Below are 21,525 nucleotides of genomic sequence, written 5' to 3'. Positions count from 1 at the left end.
CTAAGATGGGGAGAAGTCTGTCAACAGTAAAGTGCTGCTCTGCCTTCTTAACACTATCAACAAGGCAGGTCCTACAGGCCCTAGTTTCTACCTTCTTAACAGCACTATCAACAAGGCAGGTCCTACAGGCCCTAGTTTCTACCTTCTTAACAACACTATCAACAAGGCAGGTCCTAGTTTCTACCTTCTTAACAGCACTATCAACAAGGCAGGTCCTACAGGCCCTAGTTTCTACCTTCTTAACAACACTATCAACAAGGCAGGTCCTACAGGCCCTAGTTTCTACCTTCTTAACAACACTATCAACAAGGCAGGTCCTAGTTTCTACCTTCTTAACAGCACTATCAACAAGGCAGGTCCTACAGGCCCTAGTTTCTACCTTCTTAACAACACTATCAACAAGGCAGGTCCTACAGGCCCTAGTTTCTACCTTCTTAACAACACTATCAATAAGGCAGGTCCTAGTTTCTACCTTCTTAACAGCACTATCAACAAGGCAGGTCCTACAGGCCCTAGTTTCTACCTTCTTAACAGCACTATCAACAAGGCAGGTCCAACAGGCCCTAGTTTTTTTAACACCTGGACTACTGTTCAGTCGTGTGGTCAGGTGACACAAAGAGGGACTTGGGAAAATTGCAATTGTCTCAGAACGACTGGCCCTTGGATGTACAGAGAGAGCTAACAATAATATGCATGTCAATCTCTCCTGGCTCCAAGTGGAGGTGAGATTGACTTCATCACTACTTGTATTTATGAGAGATGTTGAATGCACAGAGCTGTCTGTCTAAACTACTGGCACACAGTCGACACCCATGCATACCCCATAAGACATGCCACCAGAGGTCTTCACAGCCCCCAAGTCCAGAACAGACTATTGGGAGGCACACAGTACTACATGAGAGCCATGACTACATGGAACTCTATTCCACATCAGGTAACTGATGCAGCAGTAAAATTAGATTTAAAATACAGATAACAATACAGTCCCCGCTGTTCCATAAGGTGTAACAATCGCACACTTGGATTTTGTGTTATAGATGTGTGGTAGTAGAGGCCCGGGCACACAGTGTGTTGTGAAATCTGTTATGAATGTATTATAAATGTTTTTGACAGACACCAGGAAGAGTCTGCTGCTACCAGGGATCCATAACAAACACAAAATGTGCACATTTGTTGACATTCATTGCTAGTTAGTGAGTTATTTGCCCAGTTATAGCTCACTTTTGGACAGCAATGAAAAAATCCTGGAACAGTAATGGTGTGCGTCACCCGTGTGTGTGTGTCAGTGGGCTGACAGACATTACGCAACAGGTAAAATAATGAGCTACAGGGGAAACAGAACCAATTCAAAACGGTGTAGTTTGGCTGGTTATCACACTAGTTAACTATCAGCATGTATTAAATGGCACTCATGTCTAATATACTTTATTTATTTAACAAGGCAAGTCAGTTAAGGGGAACAATTGGTTAACTGCCTTGTTCGTGGCAAAACAACATTTAGTTTTTTACCTTGTCAGCTCGGGGATTCGACCCAGCAACATTTTGGTGACTGGCCCTACGCTCTAACCACAAGGCTACCCGCCTCCCCCCTACGCTCTAACCACTAGACTAGGCTACCCGCCTCCCCCCGACGCTCTAACCACTAGACTAGGCTACCCGCCTCCCCCCGACGCTCTAACCACTAGGCTAGGCTACCCGCCTCCCCCCGACGCTCTAACCACTAGGCTAGGCTACCCGCGCCCCCCCCTGACGCACTAACCACTAGGCTACCCGCCTCCCCCCGACGCTCTAACCACTAGGCTAGGCTACCCGCCTCCCCCGACGCTCTAACCACTAGGCTAGGCTACCCCGCGCCCCCTGACGCTCTAACCACTAGGCTACCCGCCTCCCCCCGACGCTCTAACCACTAGGCTAGGGCTACCCGCCTCCCCCGACGCCTAACCACTAGACTAGGCTACCCGCCTCCCCCGACGCTCTAACCACTAGGCTAGGCTACCCGCTCCCCCCGACGCTCTAACCACTAGGCTAGGGCTACCCGCGCCCCCCCGGCGCACTAACCACTAGGCTACCCGCCTCCCCGACGCTCTAACCACTAGGCTAGGCTACCCGCCTCCCCCGACGCTCTAACCACTAGGCTAGGCTACCCGCGCCCTGACGCTCTAACCACTAGGCTACCCGCCTCCCCCGACGCTCTAACCACTAGGCTAGGCTACCCGCGCCCCCGGACGCTCTAACCACTAGGCTACCCGCCTCCCCCCTACGCTCTAACCACTAGGCTACCCGCCTCCCCACTAGGGTTGGCCTCACCCAGTATCTCTCCAGGTGGAGGGTTGGCGGGCCTCACCCAGTAACACTCCAGGTGGAGGGTTGGCGGGCCACACCCAGTAACACTCCAGGTGGAGGGTTGGCGGGCCACACCCAGTAACACTCCAGGTGGAGGGTTGGCGGCCACACCCAGTAACACTCCAGGTGGAGGGTTGGCGGGCCACACCCAGTAACACTCCAGGTGGAGGGTTGGCGGGCCACACCCAGTAACACTCCAGGTGGAGGGTTGGCGGGCCACACCCAGTAACACTCCAGGTGGAGGGTTGGCGGGCCACACCCAGTAACACTCCAGGTGGAGGGTTGGCGGGCCACACCCAGTAACACTCCAGGTGGAGGGTTGGCGGGCCACACCCAGTAACACTCCAGGTGGAGGGTTGGCGGGCCACACCCAGTAACACTCCAGGTGGAGGGTTGGCGGGCCACACCCAGTAACACTCCAGGTGGAGGGTTGGCGGGCCACACCCAGTAACTCTCCAGGTGGAGGGTTGGCGGGCCACACCCAGTAACTCTCCAGGTGGAGGGTTGGCCACACCCAGTAACTCTCCAGGTGGAGGGTTGGCCACACCCAGTAACTCTCCAGGTGGAGGGTTGGCCACACCCAGTAACTCTCCAGGTGGAGGGTTGGCGGGCCACATGTGTTTTGCACAGCAGCCTATCAGTGCAGTGTTTTACTTGGTGGGGTGTTAAGTGCCTTGCTCAAGGCTACAACGACAGGAGATGGTGTCTTATATATGGGATCAGAGACCAGCAGCCTTCCAGTGTCAATACCAGTGATGTATAAAAATTAAATTGAACCTTTATTTAACTAGGCAAGTCAGTTAAGAATGTGTTCTTATTTACAATGACGGCCTACCCGGCCAAACCCGGACGGCTGGCCCAATTGTGAGCCGCCCTACAGGACTCTCAATCACGGCCAGATGTGATACAGCCTGGATTAATTAAGGTTATTTTGGTTAAATTGTTCCTTGCAACATGGAAAAAAAGCGAGTCGATTGTTGTTCTGACAAGTAAGAAATAAGGTATAGCGCTGGCTTCCAACCCCTACTGGATTGGGTGACAATAGCTGCTGATATGTCGAACTACCTAGCTTGCGAGGCTTGCACCACATGAGGGCAAGGCTAGCACTACCTAGCTTGCGAGGCTATTCCCACATGAGGGCAAGGCTAGCACTACCTAGCTTGCGAGGCTAGCACCACATGAGGGCAAGGCTAGCACTACCTAGCTTGCGAGGCTCGCACCACATTAGGGCAAGCCTAGCACTACCTAGCTTGCGAGGCTAGCACCACATTAGGGCAAGGCTAGCACTACCTAGCATTCCAGTGTTTAATTGCTATATTGTAATTGCTTTGCCACCATGGCCTATTTATTGCCTTACCGCTCTGATCCTACCTCATTTGCACATGCTGTATATAGATTTTTCTACTGTATTATTGACTGTATGATTGCTTATTCCATGTGTAACTCTGTTGTTGTTGTCGAATTGTTTTGCTTTCTTGGCCAGGTCGCAGTTGCAAATGAGAACTTGTTCTCAACTGGCCTACCTGGTTAAATAAAGGTGATATGAATATAAATAAAAATACATGCGCCACACGAGGGTGAGGCTGGCGCCACACGAGGGTGAGGCTGGCGCCACACGAGGGTGAGGCTGGCGCCACACGAGGGTGAGGCTGGCGCCACATGAGGGTGAGGCTGGCGTGGTTAGGTCAGTGACGCTTGTATAGTGTATATTACCAGTAAAGCAATGCTGCCAAAACGGTTCCTTTGAACACACCTTGACAATAAAAAAATAAAAAAATCATGAATTATATGAAGATGGTCCTCGTCTTTTTTCATGTGCCAAACAAACTTCTATTGGTTTGGCAATTAAGTATTGAATGGTTAAACTCCCTTATCCTACCTGGTAGTCACTGCTGCAGGCCTTGTAGGCTGCACTGAGGGCCTCATAGAGGAGTGAGGTGTAGTGACATGGTGGCTGGGGGTTCCATTTCTGACTGGAGGAGTAAACACTGAGCCAGAGGAGGTCGAGCCTCGGTCTGAGCTCTCCATCACATTCTGAGAGAGAGACACCCGAGACAAAAAAAAAAAAAAGTTTTTATTTATTTAAAATGTTGACTTTTCAGTTTAATTATTCTTACAGGGTAAATTCCAATTATCAGAAAATAAAAGTTTTCCTAATTTAAAATTTACCCAGAGTGATTTACCTTATCGATGCATGGTTTAACACCAATCATTATAGCCTCGCCAAAATCTTCCCGTCTTTACTAAGAGCTTTTCTTGCTTGTAGTTTTGACTGATATTGAAAGTGCATCCAGTTACCAGTGTTGGACATCTAGAACAAGAACAGAACGGTGTGACAGGACAGAACACATGCGCGCACAAACACAAGCACACACACAAATATAAGCACACACACAAAAAAAACAAAATACACACGCACACTCACTTGAACATTATTTTCAAAAGGATGTATATTGTTACCACATGTTTCGTTATGTTTCCATACTGGGCGAACTGCAACAGAATATAAGACGCGGAGGCCGGAGGGAACCTGTTTTAACAACAAAACAAAGCATTAGTCATTCAGGAAGCTGTTTATTTTTCACCTCGATAATCCCATTGCATTGTGGGCCACAGATCAAAACACATTCGGTCTTCCTCCATAAGGTCTTCCTTAAAAGTGAACAGAGATGATTTGATTGGTCCTACAGTGAAAAAAAACTCTGTCCACCTGGTAAACCAGGTGATCTATAAAAAGAATGTATCCAATTATTTCAACAGTTAAAAGTTAGATATTAGGGGGGGTGCAATACCAGGAACATACCCAAATACGGTGATCCATGTATCATCTAGATGGTCTTCAGAAGACAGTGCATCTCCTGAGTGAAGAAAGGGTCGACTTGGGCTGGAGACATTGTTGACTTGGCCTGCTGACTGGTACTAGCAGGACTAAATAGACTGGACGCTGTCAGAGAAAATTAGGACATACCTGAGAAATCACTCTCCTAGTAAAAAAATAAATAAATAAATTGGAACAAATAAGTTAATGTTTTTGATTCATTCTCGCTCACCTGTTCCTGGTGTGACAGCCATATAACCAGACAGTGGGGTTTGCATCATTGAGAAGGGCTAAGAGAAGATAATTTTAGACGTTATTACATGTCGTCTTGACGTAGATACACAACTCAAAATAAAAAGCTTCTGGTGAGATGCTAATATAGCAGGTGTAGAATCACTAGCGTTTGGTTAGAACACTTGCCTGGCTAACGCAACAGACCTCAGTGTGACTAAAGAGTCTGGGGGCACTGATGTGATCGGCATGATGCATCCATAACGAAAGGAGCTGTGCTTTTACATTGTTGTTTGTGCTGTCGCTCAAAACACCAACACACACAACACCTGCGCACCAAACTCTTGCTTTTCAAATCCAAACAGCGAGAGATCTCAATCGCTTCAAAGCCAAAAGCAGCGTTAACCCGGCCAGTGGGCCCACAGCATTCCTGCTCACTGGCTAAACCAGTGGTCAGCCAGGCTATTAGAACACTGTCTGAGTGTAACGTGTCCAGACCAGTGACCAGGCTACTAGAACACTGCTCTGTGAATGTAAAGTGTCCAGACCAGTGACCAGGCTATTAGTGTCCAGACTAGTGACCAGGCTATTAGAACACTGCTCTGTGAATGTAAAGTGTCCAGGCTATTAGAACACTGCTCTGTGAATGTAAAGTGTCCAGACCAGTGACCAGGCTATTAGAACACTGCTCTGTGAATGTAAAGTGTCCAGGCCAGTGACCATGCTATTAGAACACTGCTCTGTGAGTGTAACGTGTCCAGACCAGTGACCAGGCTATTAGAACACTGCTCTGTGAATGTAAAGTGTCCAGGCCAGTGACCAGGCTATTAGAACACTGCTCTGTGAATGTAAAGTGTCCAGGCCAGTGACCAGGCTATTAGAACACTGCTCTGTGAATCTAAAGTGTCCAGGCTATTAGAACACTGCTCTGTGAATGTAAAGTGTTGTTACACATAAGGAGAGGGATGGAACCTACTCTGTTAAAAAGTACCTGTTTATGTGCACACATAGGGGACATCCCGATGGCAGGACTGGAGAGATCATCATAGATACTCCTAACTGGAGGGGCCCCACTCTTGTCTTTAGGTGTAGGAACTACAGGTTGGGGGGGAGAGCCACCTAACAGAGTGAGGGTTAGAGAAAGTCAGGGACCAATCGGAAATAGAGCAGAGAGGACCGACTGCCTTTGTCAGAACACGACACAAAGTGAAAGTAACATCTGACAGTAACAAATGAGGTGTTTTAAAGCAAGTTAGGCCGATCAAGCTGGAGGAGTTAGCTAGCCTAATTTGTCTATGAATGGGATGTTAGATAATGATGTATGACAGATTGAAAAGTCAGCTAGCTAGCTATTTGTTTTAACTAGTAAATGACAAAATGACCCCCAAAAGCAAACTCCCCCTCACCTGCTTGAAATGGTGACCTCATTTCCATGACCCCAAATGACCGAGGCAGGGGTGTGACAGGTGCTGGCAGATCCCCCTATCAAAAACCCGGGAAGGAACTGGGCACCCAGGCCGGGTTTAGGCGATGTTGGGGAACCCAGAGTCATTGGTTCTGTGCCTAGTGGGACACATGGCAGGTAACATTAGTTAGCAAAGCTATTACGTTAACTACACTAAATTAAAATATAAACGCAAAATTGAGGTAAAGTTCATATAAGGAAATCAGTCCATTTTAAATTCATTTCCATATGACTGGGAACACAGATATGCATCTGTTGGTCAGATACCTTAAAAAAAGAAAGAAGTAGGGGCATGGATCAGAAAACCAGTCAGTATCTGGTGAGACCATCATTTTCTCATGCAGCGTAATATCTTTGTATGGCCGATGTGAAATGGCTAGCTAGTTAGCGGTGGTGCGCTGATAGTGTGTCAGTCGGTGACGTCACTCGCTCCGAGACCTAAAAGTAGTTGTTCCCCCTTGCTCTGCAAGGGCCGTGGCTTCTGTGGAGCGATGGGTAACGATGCTTCGTGAGTGACTGGTTGATGTGTGCAGAGGGTCCCTGGTTCGGGCGAGGACAGGGACGGAGTTGATCAGGCTGTGGATGGCTGGCACTGTGGGCACAGTGTGGATGGCTAACAGTATGGACACATTGTAGATATCTGCATTGTGTCTATGGTGTTAGTTATCTATATTGTGTCTATAGTGTTAGTTATCTACAATGGATGTCATAAGGTGAATTCACCAATTTGTAAGTCGCTCTGGATAAGAGCGTCTGCCAAATGACTTAAATGTAATGTAAAATGTAATCAGGCTGTTGATTGTGGCCTGTGGAATGTTGTCCGCTCCTCTTCAATGGCTGTGCGAAGTTATCAGTGGGAACTGGAACATGCGGTCATACACGTCTATCCAGAGCAGACCAAATGTGGACAATGGGTGAAATGTCTGGCACATTATGGTGCCCCCCAAAAAACAATGCAACAAAGTGCATAAATTAAAGGTGAAACTGTGTTTTCCATTCATGCACTGATTTTCAAGCCTTTGTTTTGGATTAATGACAGTGTGCGGGTCTCCATCTGTCAGTATTCTGATTTTGACTCCTACGCATCTGGAACAGGTGCAGCAATTCTTCAGTTGTGCAAACCCAGTTCCATCAGTTGTCTGGTCTCAGACGATACCCGCAGGTGAAAGGTGAAGAATCCCGCAGGTGAAGAGGTAGGTTATGGTAGAAAAATTCATATTAAATTATCTGGCAACAGCTCTGGTGGACATTCCTGCATTAATTATGCCAATTGCACACTCCCTCAACTTGAGACATCTGTGGCATTGTGTTGTAAAAAATAATAATCACATTTTAGAGTGGTTTTATTGTCCCCAGCACAAGATGCACGTGTCCCCAGCACAAGATACACGTACACGTGCTGTTTAATGAGCTTCTTGATATGACACAATTTTTGGGATCTATTATTTCAGCTCATGAAACATGTTGCATTTAGATTTTTGTTCAGTATAGGTGTTAGCATAATGGTACCTAGCTTTGGAGCTTTGTTATTAGCTAACTAAAGTTAGTCTATTGCCTCTTCCACATTGTTAGCCAATTACCTTACCTAAGTTAGTTGGCTAGTAACTAGGTAACTAACATTAGCTATAATATTTATTTAATCAGGCAAGTTGTTTAAGAACAAATTATTATTTACAATAACGGCCTACGCGGGCCAAACTCAGACGACGGGTTAATTTAGTTTTATAGTCTAGTTTCCTAGCAAGCCACTAACATTACATAAAACTGTCTAAAGAAGCCAACTCATGTGACAATGTCTTGGCTTAGCTAGCTAACGTTAGCACGTAGCACTAGCAGTATTGTCTCTTGTTTAGTTACCTAGCTAGACAAGAGGGAAAAAGGGTTAAGCTACCCACCTTGGAAATCCATCCTAAGGGACCACCGATTGTACCAAACCTTGAAACAAATGATATAATAACAATAATATATATTTAAAATATAGATTATATAGAATAACAAATTCACGCGAATGAAGCAACAGAACAGATATGTATGTTTAAACACACCACCGGACACGCACCTTAAATTTTCAAATTCTGTCGGAAATCTCGCGTTATTTCGGCACCGGTATTCACGCAGCTAGCACGCTGGCCTGCGTAATGGTTCTGTGTTCAGGCAAATGTGATGACGGAATGTTTCATTGAAGCCAGTGAAAACAACATTTATGTATTAGCTAGAAGCTAGACATTATTGGGAAAAAAACTGTAAAGTTATATCTTACTGCAAAGAGGAAAAACGTAGCGCGCATCTAAATCAACACGGAGAAGAAAAGAAAAAAATAATGGCGAGGCTGTCGGAAGTTGCAAAATTTTTGCGGAAGTTATCATAAATAAGCAAGTTTGTTGTGATTTACCACACACGTTCACGATATTGAATGATAGATACTGTAAATGCAAAATGTATAGAAATGAGAACACACTGAGGAAATTACCAGTTATGTGATATTCAGCATTCTTACGTATGTACAAGCAGTTCTGCAGAACATGCTGAATTTATTGGCTTGAATACAACATTTCTGCATCAATTAGGTTACATCCGCTGCAGTTCATTGCATAACACCCAACACACAATACAGCGTTAGCAAATTATGATACTCAAACACATGTATACCTTTATGTGAAGGAGGGGATCACCTATACTGTGGGACTATACAGTTTACATCGAACGCTGGCTTTTGTCTCTCTGTTACGCTATTGAGCATTGCCATAGTATGGTTTGGCATGTAAATGATTACAGGAAGTTTGATAGTAACTCCATACAGTTTAAATAGGCCAGTCTTCTCTGGCTCTCTCCCTGACTCTAGTGACTGGCGTCAGCTGACTACTTGACTGGCATGCCGGTATACTCTTAACCCAAGTTGGGACATCTTTAAAAGGAGTCTGATACTGTAATATTTATAGGCAGGTCTACATGAATAGCAGTACATATGCCATAAACAGCATAAATGCGCACTGTGCTGTGCCTTGGATCCATCAGTCCCTCTGGCAAAAAATATTATCTTTGGTCTGCTTTGAATGTTGAAGGACATTCATAATTCTGACAATTACAAATAAGGTAAATCATGTGATTCATGTCTAGTGAACGAGAATAACTGCAGGCCTTATTGTGACTCAAGCAAACCATAAAGTAGGGCTACGGCTTTAATCGAGGAATTCGTTGCTTGATGCGCTTCAGGCCTACTTTATAAGCGTATATTTGTTTATATCTGTGTTGTCGGTTGCTGTGTAGCCTTCCTTATAATCGGGAGAGAATAACCGTGACTATAGCTAATACTATTGAGAACAACACGCAGATTACTTGTATTGATTAGTTCTGAATCAGACAGTTATCAATGCTGCCAGATGCCATCATCAACATGCCTTTTCTTTTGTGTGTACTGTAGGCCTAGTGTAGTGTGGGCCTATACACTGCAGTGCATAATACTCTAAATAAAGCCTATGTTCAGTGTTCTCTAGTCTAAATGTTTTTTGAAAAGTATACAAATTGAGAACTAACGCAAATGCACATGGTAGAAATAAAATTATTCGATAATGCGAGGATATTTTTCTTCGTCTCTCGGCCGTCGGGCGTAGAACTCGACATTGTGCTCCTTGAATAAATACCTCCTCCACCCCTTTTGCTTCAAAAACCAACGCTACAACCAATGTTAAAATCTTAGAATAAAAAAGACGGTGCCAAACCTCAATTACATTTATTTTGAGTACCGTAATATATATATGTTGTAATATGCTTCTCAGTGAGATCCGCATGCGCTTCCCGACCCGCTTTTTCTTTACATTCCTTTCGTGTCACGCATGCGCAGACGGCTCTTATTGCCATTACCTTATTTGGATATGGTAATTTTCAACTTCAAACAGCCTATCAGTGACCGAATGCGTTATCACGTGACGCTCAAAGATCGCTTGGGAGGCGGTGTCAAGTGTGGAGCTGACTTTAAAAGCAGTGGGCAAGACACAGAGCTCTCAGTGTAGGGAGAAACAGGGAAGAGATGTAATAGGAAACTTGGTTTCTATGAAATTTAGTCATATTTACAAGAAAATAATAATAATAACATAAAGAATCATCAAAAATCCCTCTAAGTTAATAGCCTGCCCATAGGATTTTTAGATTTAGTTCAGGTTATTGAAGGGCATTTACACTCACTATTCTGACACTTTTGTAAAGATGTGTGAGGCAGTTAGTTAGCAAGCTAGCTAGCTAAGGCGGCAGGAGGAGAACAAAAGATTTTTTTTTTCAGTTTTGACCGGTTGCACTGACACCAAGTCCATGCAGAACGTGTCATCACCAACACAATGCCCGTGTTACTTTTTCTGATAGACACGTCCGCGTCAATGAACCAGCGCACCCATCTGGGCACTACCTATCTGGACATAGCAAAAGGCGCTGTTGAGACTTTCATGAAGGTACTGTAACAACGAGACAACAGCCCTGGAAGACCCCCACGCGGGATCGCCGTTTTGACCATCTTTGTGTTAAAGTTACTAACTAACCCTGACAACAAATAATAATCGCTCGATAACCGTTTTTTTCGTTTATTCTTTCCACAGCTTAGAGGCAGAGATCCGGCGAGCCGAGGGGACCGGTATATGTTGATAAATTTTGAGGACGTTCCCCTCGGAATCAAGGTAGAGTTTTTATTTTCGGTCATGTCCTACTTTACATTACGCCAACTAGACAGATTTTTTTTTGTCTTCTCACATTTCGATCACCATATCAATTGTGTGAGAAAAAAATCTTCAGACGGAGCGTTCATAACCCCCTCTTTTTTTAAAACATGGCCGACATTTTGTTTCAATGTGAGCACGGAGCAGCATCAGAGAGGGTAAGAGGCGAAGCGAGAGGTTTCACTCTCACCGAAATCTGTCCAAAATAAACCCAATGCGTTTCTATGGGGTTTATTTTGGACTTAAACTTGTCACCTACCGTTTCCCGCATTTTTGGGACAACAACTTTGATTTGTGAGGGGACAGACACGACCATCTCGTCGTTTATATAGATCTCTGGCAGCATGGAACTCTGGGTGATTTTTTTTTTTTTTATATATATTTTTTAGGCTATAGGACTAGATAGTGGGGAGGGTGGTGTCAGGGTTGTTAACTTATACCACTTTTGAACAACTGTCGCAACTTTACAACGTTACACACTTATTTTTTCTCTGGATTTTTTTTTTTGTGTGGTTCAGTTGCTACAGTAGCATAGAATAAGCAGTCTATTTGTTAACAATATTTCCTAAGGCAAGTAAAGGAAAAAAGTAAATTTACTTACATTGTTTATCAAGTTAATTACACTGTAAAAAAGTTTAATTAATTCACCTGATCTTAGAAATCATCAATGTCAGACAAAATATATATATATATAAGGCCCACTTTGTTCTGTGTATGTTGATGACTTGTATACCTCTTACCCTATTTCAAAAGGCTGGATGGAAAGAGAGCCATGCCACATTCATGACAGAGCTGAGGAACCTTCAAGCAGCAGGACTCACAACTATTGGCCAGTCTTTGAGGACCGCTTTTGATTTGCTCAATCTCAATAGATTAGTGTCTGGGATAGACAACTATGGACAGGTATGTTGTACTCTGAGATAGAGGAGAGAATTGGTCAACTTTTTTTTCTCGCCCCATTCCCCCCCCCCCCCCCCCTCTAGGGTCCCCCATCTTTTGTCCCTACCCTGCCAATCTCACAGTCTTACAAGCATCATGCTCCTGCACATTGTCCCCACACACTCTCCTTGAGTGACAAGTAATGACATGAACCAACAGTGTGGTAGGAGTTCCAACAACATATTTTATTTTGTGTGTTTTCTTTTTTAGCTAGTATTCATGTACTGGTTTTGACTTAATTTTTTTAAAGACATTTTTTGACACTACTGCTGGTTTTCCCATACCCGATGGTAAGGCATGTCATCCAGAACAACCCTTCACAATGAACTTCCTTTATCTCTCCTATTTGTATAGAAGAGAAATGGATAGGCAATAGTTTTAACGTTAGTATGTTACTTAGAACTGGGTTCTCTAAACTGAAACATGAAGGGGGAGGAGAGAGAGAATCTAGAAGCGTTCAAATTTGACCCTATGAGGTCCGGACTAATGCTGGTTTTCTGCTCTACCTGATGATTAATTACACCCACATGGTATCACAGGTTTAAATCAGTCCCTGATTAGAATGGGAGAGTGAAAAAGCAGTGGCACTTGCTTTTGAAGTCCAGATTTGAATTTGAGAGATCTACAGTCAATCAATACATCAGGTGCAGTATAGACAAAGGAGACGGCGTAAGACGTAGTTATATCCTGGCCTTAGACTAGTATCAGTGATGAACAGTGCTCAGGAGATGATCTAGCCTCTAAAGGATTGGTTTCTGCTATGTTAGCCACTCGTCTTTTTTGTTCCTCCCTCTGATAAACCTTGTGAGTGATGGGAATATCCACCCACTGGATGGGACTCTATTGGTTTCCTCCTCTCATTTCCTCTGGCTGTCTACCTGCTATATGCATAGTAAACTGTGGTCAAGTCTGCTTTCGCCTACATTCCAATGTAGGGCAATGTTGACTATTGCATCATACTGTATCTATGGGAACAAGTGGGTCCATTTAAAATAATCATAATAATCTCCCTATTATTCCAATACTATAGTGTACACCCGGTCAGGCTCATTATTTGCTAGTTAAGAGATAATGGTATTGAGGTAAGTTGTCAGGAGGCTGGTTTAATGTATAAATGTTTAACCAGCGTCTGCAGAGACATGAAAGATGTCCGCCCATACCTTCCAAGGGTAATGCATACTTACTACATACATAATGCATGTAGATGTCTCTCTCTCTGTGTTCAAAGGCCTCTGTCACCCCAGCAGAAAGGCACATGTAGGTACAGCATGCACACAATCATCATGCACATACAAACACACGAGTAGAATTTTATTTTGGTGATCCAGTCTTTCCTTTTCAGTTGCGGTAAGATTCCATTTGAGAATGCGTCACAGCCACACCTTAGGTCTCGTCTGGCCACACCCTGCTTCGTCTCCGTCCTCTCACCATGCCTTTTGTTTGAATCCTTGGGTCTCATTCGCATCTCCTTTCCCCTCATAGTAGAGCTGGACTGGTGAAAGCCTCGTCCCCGACAGGGATCCACCCCCCTTTGCTTTCACCTATTCTGTCAATTCAAATGAGGTAGAGGAGAGGAAGTCCGTTCTAGACTATCGAGATGCATCCCCTTGTCTCTGGTCTGAGCACATGGGCTGCTATAACAAAGACCTCAATGTGGTTGTTGTTTTGCCTGGGGGAAGAACACTATGACAGGACCCCTTTTCTCCCCAGGATCCAATCCCTTTCCTGGAGAGCTACCCAGTACTTTTCTGTTGTTGCTCCAATCCCAATTGTAACTTATGCTGTGTTCATAACCATTTGGGAAGGTGTTATTTAACACCTACAACTGGGGGAAAAAATAAAAATAAACATTGTAATTACTAGTGGATAACTCCTCTTATCATCCCTGAGCTCCTACTTCTCCCACACGCCGACCTCCTAAGAACAAATTCCTATTTACAATGACGTCCTACCACGTCCAATGTCACCTTGACAATAACAGTATTTTCCGCAGTTGAATGCAACAACGAAATGTTATTCCTCTCATTTGTTCACAGGCATGATAGTTGTACTTTTAGTTTCTGGTTGACGCAACTTTTTGGCCAATAGTCAACTGGCATTTCTCAACCAGTTCAACGCATCCAACTGGTAGTCACGCCTTCACAACTAGTAATTACTACCTTCCCACAAACAGAATTACCTGACACAGCTTATCTACCAGCAATGTTTTGGAATCGGGTGTGCTATTTTTATTTTATTTATTTTTTACTAGGAAAATCAGTTAAGAACAAATTCTTATTTTCAATGACGGCCTAGGAACAGTGGGTTAACTGCCTGTTCAGGGGCAGAACAACAGATGTTTACCTTGTCAGCTCGGGATTCGATCTAGCAACCTATCGGTTACTGGCCCACCGCTCTAACCACTAGGCTCTACCTGCTACCTGTAGGTTTGGAGCAAAACCTACAGGACAGTAGCTCTCCGGGAGCAGGGTTGGAGCAAAAACCTACAGGACAGTAGCTCTCCGGGAGCAGGGTTGGAGCAAAAACCTACAGGACAGTAGCTCTCCGGGAGCAGGGTTGGAGCAAAAACCTACAGGACAGTAGCTCTCCGGGAACAGGTTTGGAGCAAAAACCTACAGGACAGTAGCCCTCCCCGGGAACAGGGTTGGAGATCCTTGCTGCAGGGAGAATAACATATCTGCTAGTTTACCTATATGTCTACAGCTTGAAGTCTTAAAAAAAAAAAAAAAAAATTCAGCTCTTTAGCCAGTGAGGTTTTTAATGTAATGTCTCATAGTGCCCTATAATAGAGCTGGGTGAAATGCCAGTTAGTCACTAGTAGTTAGCGATGTATCCTAAATTGTGACCTATGCACTATATAGTGCCCTACCTTTTGACCAGAGCCCATAAGGCTGATTTGACTGGTTTGATGGACTGCACAACATGGCAACCCGGCTAATAGAGATCTAATTACCCGTCTGTCTAAATTTTAACAGACCTGGCAACGTGCCACAGACTCACTCCCAGCCTACTGATCCTAGAACAACGGATCCACGGGATACACTATACCACCCACACCTGACTCTGTCAGGCCAGTGGATCAGATCAGTCACACGGACGTGGCACACTGAAGCCGTTTCTATGTTGTGTGAGCAATAATGAAACTTGGCGACTCAAATGAGGATCTGAGTAAATATGTAGCTTCGTTCTGTTTTTAATGTTTTGTGTTTTCTAATGTTTATCGATAGAAGCCTATGTCTCCCCCCCCCGCAGGGGTTTTCTCTGGCTAGGAGTTCATTTTGAGAAACATTAGCATGCTAAGTGGGTGTTGAATAGGATATCATTAGTACCATTCTGAAAGGGAACTCCAGGTTGTCATGGATACCATAGTCGGTCTGTAAATGGTGGTATGTTTCCTTTTACTCCCGTTTTTATGGAACTTGCAATTTATTACTCGGCACAAACAAACAAAAAACACACTCTGGTCACGATGAACATTTGGAAGGGAAAAAGATCTGTGTCCATTTGATTAGGAACAGTCACCAGTGGGGAAATTACTGTAAACGTCAAGAGGAGAGGTACATTCCTGGACATATGTAGCTCCTTTTGAGAGCGAGAGAGTGTATCAGGATAGCAGTGAGTTGATGTGGCTTGGTAGAGACCATCTTGACCATAGTGCATAATAGCCATGCCCTCATGAAGTCTGCTATATTGGCTGTGTTGTCCTCAGGCTAGTGTTTACCTTAGTGTACACTAAGAGGAGGATAGAACCCCCCCCACAGATTTCTGGAGCCAGAAGGAATATACAGGACCTATGCTGAAGGCTATAGGCCTATGCAGTTTGAAGAGGGTTTTTCTAAGCGCATCAATTTAATGTGCAAACTCAGTGTTATGAGTGTGCAAGGTGGAGTGGTTTATATATATATATAATGTGTAGGTTTGACTGGAGAGTATAGACACACACACACACAGATGAGTCTTTGTTTTTGTCAAGTGTTGGTGCTGTCTCCGCTGCACTGTCCCTACAGACTGTCTATTCATAATGTTAATGTTTCTCCTCCCTCCCTGACACTCATTAACCCCCACCCTCCCCCTATCAAACCATCCACTGTTAGATGTTGTTGTCGCCTGTTTTCTTCGTTCTCTCCCTTGACCCTCCTAACACACATCTCCCGTGAGGTTCACTATAATGATGGACTGTCTGTCTTGACCCTCCTAACGCACACCTCCCGTAGGTTCACTATAATGATGGACTGTCTTGACCCCCCTAATACACACCTCCTGTAGGTTCACTATAATGGTCTGTGTCTTGACCCTCCTAATGCACACCGCCTGTAGGTTCACTATAATGATGGCCTGTCTCGACCCTCCTAACACACACCTCCTGTAGGTTCACTATAATGGTCTGTGTCTCGACCCTCCTAACACACACCTCCTGTAGGTTCACTATAATGGTCTGTGTCTTGACCCTCCTAACACACACCTCCTGTAGGTTCACTATAATGGTCTGTGTCTTGACCCTCCGAACACACACCTCCTGTAGGTTCACTATAATGATGGCCTGTCTTGACCCTCCGAACACACACCTCCTGTAGGTTCACTATAATGATGGCCTGTCTTGACCCTCCGAACACACACCTCCTGTAGGTTCACTATAATGATGGCCTGTCTTGACCCTCCGAACACACACCTCCTGTAGGGTGCAGCCATGCTCTATGTACTCTGTTGCTCCAGACCTCAAGTACCCTTCCTCGCCGCTCCGGAAGATCATTACAACTTTACATTTTGGCTCAGCTCCTCTTTCTTTCACATGTCCTTTTTGTTGATGTATTTATCTATTTGTGCACCTTTTAACCTTTCTTTACTTCCTCCTTCTCTCCTTCTCTCCTTCTCTCTCCTTCTCTCCTTCTCCCTTCTCCTTCTCCCTCTTCTCTCCTCTCCTTCTCCCCTTCTCTCCTCCTCTCCTCTCCCCCTCTTCTCCTTCTCTCCTTCTCCTTCTTCCCTCTCCTTCTCTCCTTCTCCCTTCTCCCTTCTCTTCCCTCTCTCCTTCTCTCCTTCTCTCCTTCTCTCCTTCTCCCCTTCTCCCCTTCTCCCTTCTCCCCTTCTCCCCTTCTCCCCTTCTCTTCCCCTCTTCTCCCCTTCTCCCCTTCTCTTCCCTCTCTCCTTCTCTCCTTCTCTTCTCTCCTTCTCTCTCCTTCTCTCCTTCTCTCCTTCTCTCCTTCTCTCCTTCTCCCCTTCTCCCCTTCTCCCCTTCTCCCCCTTCTCCCCTCCTCTCCCTCCTCTCCCTTCTCTCCTCCCCTCTCCCCTTCTCTCCTTCTCTCCTCTCCCCCTTCTCTCCTTCTCTCCTCTCCCTTCTCTCCTTCTCTCTCCTCTCCTTCTCCCCTCTCCTTCTTTCTCCTTCTCTCCTCTCTCCTTCTCTCCTCTCTCCTTCTCTCCTCTCCCCTTCTCTTTCTCTCCTTCTCTTCCCCTTCTCTCCTTCTCTCCTTCTCTCCTTCTCTCCTTCTCCCCTTCTCTCTTCTCTCCTTCTCTTCCCCTTCTCTCCTTCTCTCCTTCTCTCCTTCTCACCTTCTCTCCTTCTCTTCCCCTCTCTCCTTCTCCCCTTCTCCCCTTCTCCCCTTCTCTCCTTTTCTCCTTCTCTCCTCCCCTCTCTCCTTCTCCCCTTCTCCCCTTCTCTCCTTCTCCCCTTCTCTCCTCTCCCCTTCTCCCCTTCTCTCCTTCTCTCCTCTCCCCTTCTCTTCTCTCCTTCTCTTCTCTCCTCTCTCCTTCTCTTCTCTCTCTCCTTCTCTCCTCTCCCCCTTCTCTTTCTCCTTCTTTCCCCTTCTCTCCTTCTCTCCTTCTCCTCTCTCCTTCTCTTTCTCTCCTTCTCTCTCTCTCCCTTCTCTTTCTCTCCTTCTCTTCCCCTTCTCTCCTTCTCTCCTTCCCTCTCTCTCCTCTCTCTCCACAGGGCAGGAATCCCTTTTTCCTGGAGCCGTCCATCATAGTGGCCATCACCGACGGCAACAAGCTGACCAGCAGTGGCGGAGTCCAGGATGAGGTCAGTCATCATGGTTTCCGTGGTGACCAGGGTCACAGCCAATCAGGAGTACTTCCTGTTGGTCAGCTGAACAGACAACTCTCTCTGTTTGTACGTGAAGAGCCACCGCAAGGCGTTATAATTTTTACAGCGGATGCTGCAGAAGTGAACTCTTTGATAAAAGACTCGATTGTCCGCCCGCACACACACACACACACGCTGGCTGGTGCACCCGCACACACACACACACACGGCTGGCTGGTTAAACTTGTCTGAGAACAGCTTATACTATATCTTTGTCTATAATTTCTTTTTGATCTGAGCTGCAGGACATTGAACAAGTCACAGGAGGTTGTTGCCTTCCTAGTTGACAGAATTAAAAACGGGCGACACGGTGACTGCTATAGGCTACTGCTCTCTGTTGGAGCTGCTATAGGCTACTGCTCTCTGTTGGAGCTGTGGTGACTGCTATAGTCATATATCCTAGCCTGATCCATAAGCCTACTAATGCATCTAGTAATGCATCTAGTAATACATCTAGAAAAAAACTATTTAAATTCCTTTTTTAGTTTAACCAGTTAATTTAATTATCAAGAATACAACTAAGCCTCGTGTATTTCCTTTTAAATTAGACCCGAACAGCATTTGTTGAATAGGAATAGCCTTTATTAGAGATTCTTCACAGCCCCTTATTCTGGCCAATCATCTCCAACTTGTAAGCAGCACATCAAATTTCTCCATCGATTGGAGGAGCATTGGGCTACTAAAGATTGGCACCAATATGTGATGCCTGACTGTAGCCTATTAGTAGGTAACCACTAGCATTTTGCCCATTGTGAAAAGAACACTGAATGTGACTGACCTGCACAGAAAGGAGAGTGTTGATTGGCCAGTAGGCTAGGACAGTTTGTCTTGCTTCCTGATGGACCATGCAGCAGGACAGTTTGTCTTGGTCCTGATGGGCCATGCAGCAGGACAGTTTGTCTTGGTCCTGATAGGCCATGCAGCAGGACAGTTTGTCTTGGTCCTGATTGGCCATGCAGGACAGTTTGTCTTGGTCCTGATGGGCCATGCAGCAGCAGGACAGTTTGTCTTGCTTCCTGATGGGCCATGCAGCAGGACAGTTTGTCTTGGTCCTGATAGGCCATGCAGCAGGACAGTTTGTCTTGCTTCCTGATTGGCCATGCAGCAGGACAGTTTGTCTTGGTCCTGATAGGCCATGCAGCAGGACAGTTTGTCTTGGTCCTGATAGGCCATGCAGCAGGACAGTTTGTCTTGGTCCTGATTGGCCATGCAGCAGGACAGTTTGTCTTGCTTCCTGATTGGCCATGCAGCAGGACAGTTTGTCTTGGTCCTGATAGGCCATGCAGCAGGACAGTTTGTCTTGCTTCCTGATAGGCCATGCAGCAGGACAGTTTGTCTTGGTCCTGATAGGCCATGCAGCAGGACAGTTTGTCTTGGTCCTGATAGGCCATGCAGCAGGACAGTTTGTCTTGGTCCTGATAGGTCATGCAGCAGGACAGTTTGTCTTGGTCCTGATAGGCCATGCAGCAGGACAGTTTGTCTTGGTCCTGATAGGCCATGCAGCAGGACAGTTTGTCTTGCTTCCTGATGGACCATGCAGCAGGACAGTTTGTCTTGGTCCTGATAGGCCATGCAGCAGGACAGTTTGTCTTGGTCCTGATTGGCCACGCAGCAGGACAGTTTGTCTTGGTCCTGACAGGCCATGCAGCAGGACAGTTTGTCTTGGTCCTGATAGGCCATGCAGCAGGACAGTTTGTCTTGCTTCCTGATGGACCATGCAGCAGGACAGTTTGTCTTGCTTCCTGATGGACCATGCAGCAGGACAGTTTGTCTTGGTCCTGATAGGTCATGCAGCAGGACAGTTTGTCTTGCTTCCTGATAGGCCATGCAGCAGGACAGTTTGTCTTGGTCCTGATGGCCACAGTTTGTCTTGCTTCCTGATTGGCCATGCAGGACAGTTTGTCTTGGTCCTGATAGGCCATGCAGCAGGACAGTTTGTCTTGGTCCTGATAGGCCATGCAGCAGGACAGTTTGTCTTGGTCCTGATAGGCCATGCAGCAGGACAGTTTGTCTTGGTCCTGATAGGCCATGCAGCAGGACAGTTTGTCTTGCTTCCTGATAGGCCATGCAGCAGGACAGTTTGTCTTGGTCCTGATAGGCCACGCAGCAGGACAGTTTGTCTTGGTCCTGATAGGCCACGCAGCAGGACAGTTTGTCTTGGTCCTGATAGGCCATGCAGCAGGACAGTTTGTCTTGGTCCTGATAGGCCATGCAGCAGGACAGTTTGTCTTGCTTCCTGATAGGCCATGCAGCAGGACAGTTTGTCTTGCTTCCTGATAGGCCATGCAGCAGGACAGTTTGTCTTGCTTCCTGATTGGCCATGCAGCAGGACAGTTTGTCTTGGTCCTGATAGGCCATGCAGCAGGACAGTTTGTCTTGGTCCTGATAGGTCATGCAGCAGGACAGTTTGTCTTGCTTCCTGATTGGCCATGCAGCAGGACAGTTTGTCTTGGTCCTGATAGGCCATGCAGCAGGACAGTTTGTCTTGCTTCCTGATTGGCCATGCAGCAGGACAGTTTGTCTTGGTCCTGATAGGCCATGCAGCAGGACAGTTTGTCTTGGTCCTGATAGGCCATGCAGCAGGACAGTTTGTCTTGCTTCCTGATAGGCCATGCAGCAGGACAGTTTGTCTTGGTCCTGATAGGCCATGCAGCAGGACAGTTTGTCTTGCTTCCTGATGGGCCACGCAGCAGGACAGTTGGTCTTGCTTCCTGATAGGCCATGCAGCAGGACAGTTTGTCTTGGTCCTGATAGGCCATGCAGCAGGACAGTTTGTCTTGCTTCCTGATGGGCAGGACAGTTTGTCTTGCCTGATAGCAGCAGCAGGACAGTTTGTCTTGTCTTAGGTCTTCCTGATAGGCCATGCAGCAGGACAGTTTGTCTTGGTCCTAGGCCATGCAGCAGGACAGTTTGTCTTGCTTCCTGATTGGCCATGCAGCAGGACAGTTTG

General features: G+C 45.9%; 1 protein-coding gene and 1 pseudogene across 1 annotated transcript; one reads left to right on the top strand and one right to left on the bottom strand.

Moving 5' to 3' along the window:
• Positions 1-3,021: 3,021 nt before the first annotated feature.
• Positions 3,022-9,190, bottom strand: LOC135536071 (nucleoporin NUP35-like; annotated as a pseudogene).
• A 1,338-nt stretch (positions 9,191-10,528) lies between these two features.
• LOC135536070 (integrator complex subunit 6-B-like) lies at positions 10,529-18,802 on the top strand. Its single transcript, XM_064962458.1, has 4 exons — positions 10,529-11,299; positions 11,444-11,521; positions 12,314-12,463; positions 18,423-18,802. Exons 1-4 carry the CDS (start codon positions 11,189-11,191, stop codon positions 18,765-18,767), a joined length of 684 nt encoding a protein of 227 aa, XP_064818530.1. The 5' UTR covers positions 10,529-11,188; the 3' UTR covers positions 18,768-18,802.
• Positions 18,803-21,525: the final 2,723 nt, after the last annotated feature.

The sequence above is a fragment of the Oncorhynchus masou genome, unplaced genomic scaffold, assembly GCF_036934945.1.
Source record: "Oncorhynchus masou masou isolate Uvic2021 unplaced genomic scaffold, UVic_Omas_1.1 unplaced_scaffold_5530, whole genome shotgun sequence".
Classification (NCBI taxonomy): Eukaryota; Metazoa; Chordata; class Actinopteri; order Salmoniformes; family Salmonidae; genus Oncorhynchus; species Oncorhynchus masou.
This window is presented reverse-complemented; position numbering and strand designations above follow the sequence as displayed.